The sequence below is a fragment of the Gopherus evgoodei genome, chromosome 13, assembly GCF_007399415.2.
Source record: "Gopherus evgoodei ecotype Sinaloan lineage chromosome 13, rGopEvg1_v1.p, whole genome shotgun sequence".
Taxonomy (NCBI): domain Eukaryota; kingdom Metazoa; phylum Chordata; order Testudines; family Testudinidae; genus Gopherus; species Gopherus evgoodei.
In genome coordinates this window covers 2,834,068-2,841,487 of record NC_044334.1, presented here as the reverse complement: position 1 = coordinate 2,841,487, position 7,420 = coordinate 2,834,068, and the positions used below count along the sequence as shown (strand labels likewise).

General features: G+C 55.9%; 1 protein-coding gene across 3 annotated transcripts in view; it reads left to right on the top strand.

Moving 5' to 3' along the window:
* Positions 1 to 1,127: 1,127 nt before the first annotated feature.
* Positions 1,128 to 7,420, top strand: part of GRK3 (G protein-coupled receptor kinase 3) — a 123,115-nt gene continuing 116,822 nt past the window's right edge. For 2 of the 3 annotated variants that reach the window (XM_030583012.1, XM_030583010.1), the window contains exon 1: positions 1,128 to 1,260. In XM_030583012.1, the coding sequence (XP_030438872.1) occupies positions 1,148 to 1,260 (113 nt within the window). In that variant the 5' untranslated portion in view covers positions 1,128 to 1,147. The remainder of the gene's footprint in view (positions 1,261 to 7,420) is intronic. The other variant, XM_030583011.1, reaches the window with a different exon arrangement.

Sequence of the window (7,420 nt, the reverse complement as noted above, 5' to 3'; positions counted from 1 at the left end):
AAGTAATCACACGGTAGATCCGATCATTCCACATTCTACCCATATATACACCGTAAAAGAGTATTTTCTGCATCCAGAATGCAGCAAACGAAGCCAAGCGTTGAGAAAGTCCAGGTCCAGATTTTGCGTGAGCCACTGTTTTATCACCCAGGAGAGGAAGTCACTCACATCACAGCTTTTCTGTTAAGAGAAATACAGCCCTAGCGCCGCCGCAGCTGTAGAGCTGTCAGCGAAGAGGAGGAGGGGGGGAAAGAGAGAAAACAAGAGCTACAGAAGCAGCCGATAAAAGACCCCCCCCCCGGCACCCCACGCTGCAGAAAGACACTTTGCAATATGCCGTGGTGGGGGATCAGCTGCTGGCAGAGAAGATCTCAGCCTGGAAAAACAGCTGCAGCAGCTCTGCCTGTATAACCGACCGGGGCTGCGGGAGGAGCAGCTACTTTTCTGGAGGAATTCCGTCCTTTTCTGGAGGGGCTGCTGCTCGGCACGAGGCGGAGGGCTGGTGCGGTGCCTGTCCAGCCCTGCGGCGAGGAGTCCCGGCTCGCTGCCCCTGCTCCGGTGGGACTCGCGCGTCCTGCTGGCTGCGACCCGGGGGTCCCCCCTGCGCTTGGGGATCCGAGCTGCGCCTGCCCCCTGCCCGGGGGACAGGAAGAGTTGTTGCCCCTCCTGCCCCAGGGACGATCCCGGCTTGTTTTCCGGCGTGCCCCCCCCACGCCTGGTGCTGTGCAGCGGGCAGGATGGGCGCAGGGGCAGGGCAGGAGCCCGTGGCGGGGCGCTAGGAGAGCGGCACCAGCGCCTGCCCCCCCCCGGACCAGGACAGCGGATGGCCCCGGGCAGCGCCTGAACGGGGCCCGCGGCCGGGGGACGGGGGTCGGTCCCGGGGCAGGGCGGCTACACGGCCCGGGGGCGCTGAGCGGGGCCGGGGAGCAGTGGAGCTCAGCCCCCGGGGGACGGGCCCGCGCCCCGCTGTGGGGCGGGGGAGAGAGCCGGGGCCTGAGGGGCACCTGGGCCTGACCCCCCCGCCCCGCGGCCGTCGGAGCCGGGAGCGAGTCCCCGCCGGGCCTGTGCCGGGGTCGCGGGTCGCTGCCCCCGGCGGCGCCTCCATCTGCAGCCCGGCGGCGCCGGCCGGCCGGCGGGAGCGGGGAACATGGCGGACCTGGAGGCGGTGCTGGCCGATGTCAGCTACCTGATGGCGATGGAGAAGAGCAAGAGCACCCCGGCGGCGCGGGCCAGCAAGAAGATCAGCCTGCCGGAGCCCAGGTACCGGCCCCGCGCCCGGTCCCCGGCAGTGCCCGCCCGGGGACCCCTCCAGCCCGGCCGGGACCCCTCACACCCAAGCCCGGGGACCCCAGCCCGCCCGGGGACCCCCACAGCCCGGCCGGGACCCCCCAGACCCCGGGGACCCCCACAGCCTGGCCGGGACCCCCCAGAGCCCGGGGACCCCTCCAGCCCGGCCGGGACCCCCGCCTCCAGCCCGGCCGGGACCCCTACAGCCCGGCCGGGACCCCCCCCCCAGCCCGGCCGGGATCCCCCAGCCCGGGGAACCCCCCCCCTGCACTCCGGCCGGGACCCCCCCTGCACCCTCAGCCCGGCCGGGACCCCCCCTCACTCCTAGCCCGAGGACCCCTACAGCCCGGCCGGGACCCCCAGCCTCAGGACCCCCCAGAGCCCGCCAGGATCCCCCACACCCCAGCCCGGGAACCCCTACAGCCCGGCCGGGATCCCCCACACCCCAGCCCTGGGACCCCCCACACCCCAGCCCGGGGACCCCTAGCCCGGGGACCCCCCACAGCCTGGCCGGGATCCCCCGCCCCCAGCCCAGGGACCCCCCGCACCCTCAGCCCGCGGACCCCTACAGCCCGGTCGGGACCCCCCGCACCCCAGCCCGGGGACCCCTACAGCCCGGCGGGGACCCCCTGCACCCCAGCCGGGACCCCCCCTGCACCCTCAGCCCGGCCGGGACCCCCCCTCACCCCTAGCCCGGGGACCCCTACAGCCTGGCTGGGACCCTCAGCCCGGGGACCCCCCAGAGCCCGCCGGGATCCCCCGCCCCCAGCCCGGGGACCCCCTACAGCCCAGCCGGGACCCCCCCTGCACCCCCAGCCCGGGGACCCCCCACAGCTTGGCTGGGACCCCCGCCCCCAGCCTGGAGACCCCCCGGCCGGTACCCCCCGAGCCTGGGGACCCCCTACTTCCTGCCTAGGGACCCCCTACTTCCCACCTGGGACCCGCCCCGCACTCCCAGCCCGAGACCCCCACCCCTAGCCCGTGACCTCCTGCAGCCCCTAGCCCAGGAACCCCCTGCATCCCCCCCGGGACCCCCTGCATCCCCCAACCCAGGGATCCCCTGGCCGATATCCCCCTGCACCCCCCAGTCCGGGGATCCCCTGCATCCCCCCGGGACCCCCTGCATCTCCCAGCCCGAGGATCCCCCAGCTGGGACCCCTCTGCACCCCGAGCCTGGAGACCCCCTACAGCCCGGCCGGGACCCCCGACTCCCAGCCTGGGGATTCCCAGCCTGGGGATCCCCTGGCTGAGATCCCCCCCCCGCACCTCCAGCCCGAGGACCCCCTACTGCCCAGCTGGGACCCCTGCCCCCCAGGCCAGTGACCCCCTACAGACTGGCTGGGACCTCCCCCTTGCACCCTCAGTGCGGGGACCCCCCGGCTGAGACCCACTCCCGCACCCCGAGCCCGGGTACCCCCTACAGCCTGGCCGGGACCCCCACCCCTTAGTCCAGGGACCTCCCTGCAGGGACCCCCCTGCTCCCTGAGCCCGGGGACCTCCTACAGCCCGGCTGGGACCCTCGCCCCCCAGCATGGGGCCCCCCCGGCCGGGACCCCTGCTGCACCCCGAGCACTGGGACCCCCTACAGCCTGGCTGGGACCCCCACCTCCCAGCCCGGGGACCCCCCGGCCCGAGATCCCCCCCCGCACTCCCAGCCTGGGGACCCCCAACCTCCCGCCTGGGACTTCCCGCACTCCCAGCCTGGGGACCCCAGGCCGAGATTCCCCCTGCACCTCCAGCCCGGGGTCCCCCACAGCCTGTCTGGGACCCCCGCCTCCCCAGCCCAGGGACCCCCTACAGACCGGCTGGGACCCCCCCCTCACCCGCAGCGCAGGGACCCCCACAGCCTGGCCGGGACTCCCCGCACTCGCAGCCTGGGGACCTCCTACCCCCTAACCCTAGACCCCCCACACCCCTAACCCTGGGACCTCTTGGCCGGGATCCTCACACCCCCTAGCATGGGAATCCCCTACCGCCCGGCTGGACTCTCCCACACCCCCAGCCCAGGGACCCCCCCATCCTCAGCATGGGGACCCCCTACCTCCCGGCTTGGACCCCTCGCATTCCCAGCCCAGGGATCCATTACAGCCCAGCCGGACCCCCCTGGTACCTCCAACGTGGGAACCCCCACAGCCTGGGCTGGACATCCCTGCACCCCTAGCCCGGGGATCCCCTATTTCCCGACAGGGTTCCCCTGCACCCCCAGAATAGAGAACCCCCCCGCCCTGGGGAGCTTCCCCAAGGCACTGGCTGGCCCCATCTGGCGCTGTTGGGTGGCTCTGCTTCTCATTTCTCCAGGCCCTGACAGCTCCTCAGCCAGGGGCCCATTTCTCAGGGACCTGCTACCTATCTCCTGTCCCTTGGTACTCTGAGCCAGCTGGTCTTGGGGAGCCCATGTGCTGGGACCCCAAGGCCACACAACTTATGCTCTGAGACCCCCGGCAACAGGGTCGTCTTAGACTAGAGTCTTCTAGGAGGATACTTGTTGAGTCTGCTCTTCTTGCTCCTCTCCAAGGGGTATGCAGTTCTCCCCTTGCTCACAGGCTCTCAGGGATCTTCTCCCAGCCTTGTGGTGAGCACATGTCATATGTGAGATAGGGAGTGGCATGTGCCATGGTCAGAGCCTAACCCAGATTTCAGGGATGAGGGTTGATGTACATCAAGGTGTAACTCAGCAGTGAGACTGGAGGACTCGTATCATGGTGTAACCCAACCTTAAGGTGTCAGGAGATGGTGGAGGGAGTGCAGGTACCGGCCATGTCAGAGTGCAAGTGTTTAACCCAGCCGTGCAAAAGTGCATATACATTTACCAGTCCATCCATAAAACCGGCTTGCCACTTTGACTGTGTCCTTAGCCTACTGGGATGATGGAAAAACAAACCAAAAAGAAGACATTTTACTTGCCCATCCAAAAAAATAAAAAAAGAACACTGTAAGAGCTTGGGGTAATAGAGTTTTGCCAGATAGTGTAACTTCAGTTCCTGCAAATGGAGAGTGTGGGTGGTGACAGGCATCCAGAGATCTAGCTAGAGGGCATAGCAGCCTTTTAACTAAATAGCTAATCCTACATGCACACAATCCCACAGGGGGGATAAAAGCAGATAGTCTAATTTAAGTGTTAAAAGGGCCATCATTATTACTGTTACCTTTTTGCTGAGGAGTGATGAGACAAGATACGGTATTAATCTAGTTCTAGACGATCTAAGTAGGAAAAGGTATACAGCTTGCATGCCAATTACGTTGTGCATGGAAGATGCGGACCTGGGGAGAACCATCTTAGATAGCTTTTGATGAATACAGCCTATGTCGAGATGTGAGTCCACTGATCATATACCAGAGTGAGACCTAAATGAAAAAGGAAACACAGATCTCTTATAGCGTGCCAAGCTGTTATACAATAAGTCAGTACTGCTCTGTTGTGATCATTATGATTAGTGAGTCTGGATTGAGGCATTTATTTAAAGCAATATCTGGCAAGTATAAATATTCTCTTTCAAAAGAATTTTCTAGACATTTATTTGATGTCAGTATTTATGTAACTGGCTGAAAAACTAGTTGGTTGGCAATATAATACATTTTGGGTGTAATCTAATAAATTGATCCTCAAACTGTTGTGATCTGCAGAACCATTTTCTCGTGGTCCACAGACATTTGAGAACAAAGCAGCAGAATGCGGGAGAGAAGACTCTTAGGAAATAGTTCCCAGAATGAATATATTGTATAATTATTGAACTAATACAGAACCTGATCCTGCAATGAGCTCCACTTGTGTGAATGCAAATTTCACCGTGATGGTTGGGGCCATAGCTGCCCCCTCTCTTTTTCCCTTTAGTGGCAACACTAGATTTTCCTCTAAAACAAAATTCCCAAATTATGCATGCACTGTGGAATTCTCCTAAAATCTCGTGCTATTCTTAGCTATTCTTGTCTTAGTAGAGATATTCCCTCCTTTGTTCTATGCATTATCCCACAAGTAAAGGTTTACCAGGCAAATTTTTAATGTAGTGTAGTGTTCCTGACTGTTATCTATGCCATGTGTAACTGCTGTGGTGTTCAGATTCCACATCCCTACCACTCTACATAGACTTATGAAGTATAACATAAATAACAGATTACTAGAACTCGTTTTTCCACATATTTACACAGCTCTGTAGCTCCATGCTTTGAATTCTAAATTTTGCTATGAGGATACCAAACAGGGAAAACCCAAGAGGCTGAGAGACTGTAAGAACGATGGAATTAACAGGATAACAGTGGGAGTAGAAAAACCGCACAATAAAAAGCTTGCTATTCATTTTTAAAGTCCAGTAAACGTTTTCTTACTGGAGAGATTTAGGGGCACATTTTTCTCTTGGTGTATGTAAACACTAATAATAATTTGAAGTATTGAAGTATGCGTCAAGGGTAGAGTTTATCCTATAATATTAACCAAACTCCTGGAGACCTTATTCAAAATGTTTGTAGTATTACATTCTTCCGCATGATGGTTAATTATATTATTTTGTTCAGTGTCACCTCTCCGTGATGCTCTGTAGATATAATGGCATACATGATACATCTAATGATGGTGGAATCTTGGATGATGGTAACATGTAGGAGAGAACATGATTGGGAGGCTTCATTGAATAAGTATGTTTTAAGGAGATTATTCTTCTACTGCTGTTTGTATCATGGTAGAGTTTGGATACCCCAGTCTGGATTGGGACCCTTTTGTGGCAAGTGCTGTACAAACTCCTAGGTAGACAAAGCCCTCTCCCTAAAGAGCTTGTAGCCTAGTGCTCTGATTCTGCAAAGAGTTAAGCATCTGACTTCAATGAGATTGCTCATGTGCATAGTCTTTGCAGAATTGGGTCCTAAATTGAAGCCAGATGCAACAATGGAATTTAACAAACAGTAAGAGGGAAGCAGGGAGGGAGGATGAGGATAATTTTAATTAAGTTACATGGTGATAGAGGTACTGAACAGCTTGGTTGCAAGTTATTTTGTGCTGTTAAAATAAGCATCAGTAATCCTCAGTTGAGCCATCCTGGTTTAAAGGAAATAAGCTACAAGAAGTTGCAAGTTGCAGGTATAAATGATGGCATAGAAAAGGCACCAGAGTGGGACTGGGAATGTTTAAGGAGACTTCGCAGATGGGAAGAGGATGAAGAGGCATAGGTATAAATGAGAGCAGAGATTTAAGTAAGGGTGCTTTAAATGGCTGGGACCAAATTACCATCAGAACTTTTAACTGAAAACAGGGATTTCCTCATTCAATAGGAAATGTTGACAACTTTCCTGGTGTCAAATGTCCTCATAGTGAGCTCTGCTTTTTTTTTAGATCCCTTTCATTAAAATGTACATGATATGCCAGGAGCATTTATAATCTTGTGTGTCACTGATACATTGGTAAAATTTTAAATAATATAAATCAGACAGTCAGATGCATGTCTGACACCCTACTTTACTGATAAACAGGGGTCCTAGTGTTCTGTGATAACCCCCCCCCAAATTATCCAATAAAAACATAAAAATCCATGTTTTTCTGCAAATAAAATGAAACTCTGAACTTTAGTTTTTCTAGCCACAATATATATAGGTGTCAGTCGAACACAATGTTTTATTGTTATATTTACAATTCTAAAGCTGACAGCCGGAGCCTTGCTCATTCTCCTGATTATCTGAATTTTTGATTGCTCTGGCTCCGGTCCCAATTAGATCAGATAATTGGGGTTCCGTGGTATACGTTTTTATTTTTTCACAAAGTGTAAAAACTAAAGATTATCCATAAAGATGCAAATTCCGTGTTTTTCTGTGGCAAATGGATTCTATGATCCCTGCTGATAAATTAAGACCTTAATTTAAAAAAGCCAGCTGAACAGAAAACTTTTCTTTACAGTACAATTTTGAGACCAAATATTTTCGTGAATACATTTCCGATTTCTCTGGTTTTGTGATATAGCAATTTATCAAGCCAGTCAGAGCACAACTTTCAAATGTTGGGCTGCAAGCAGCTGATCTTTTACTGCAAAACTGTCTGTCATGGAGACTGACAATATCTATATCCTTCATCATTTGTTAGAACAGAAATAAGGTTTTTGGAATAGAACATTGACATGGGATAACTGGATCCCACTTTGGAAAAAAACAATGT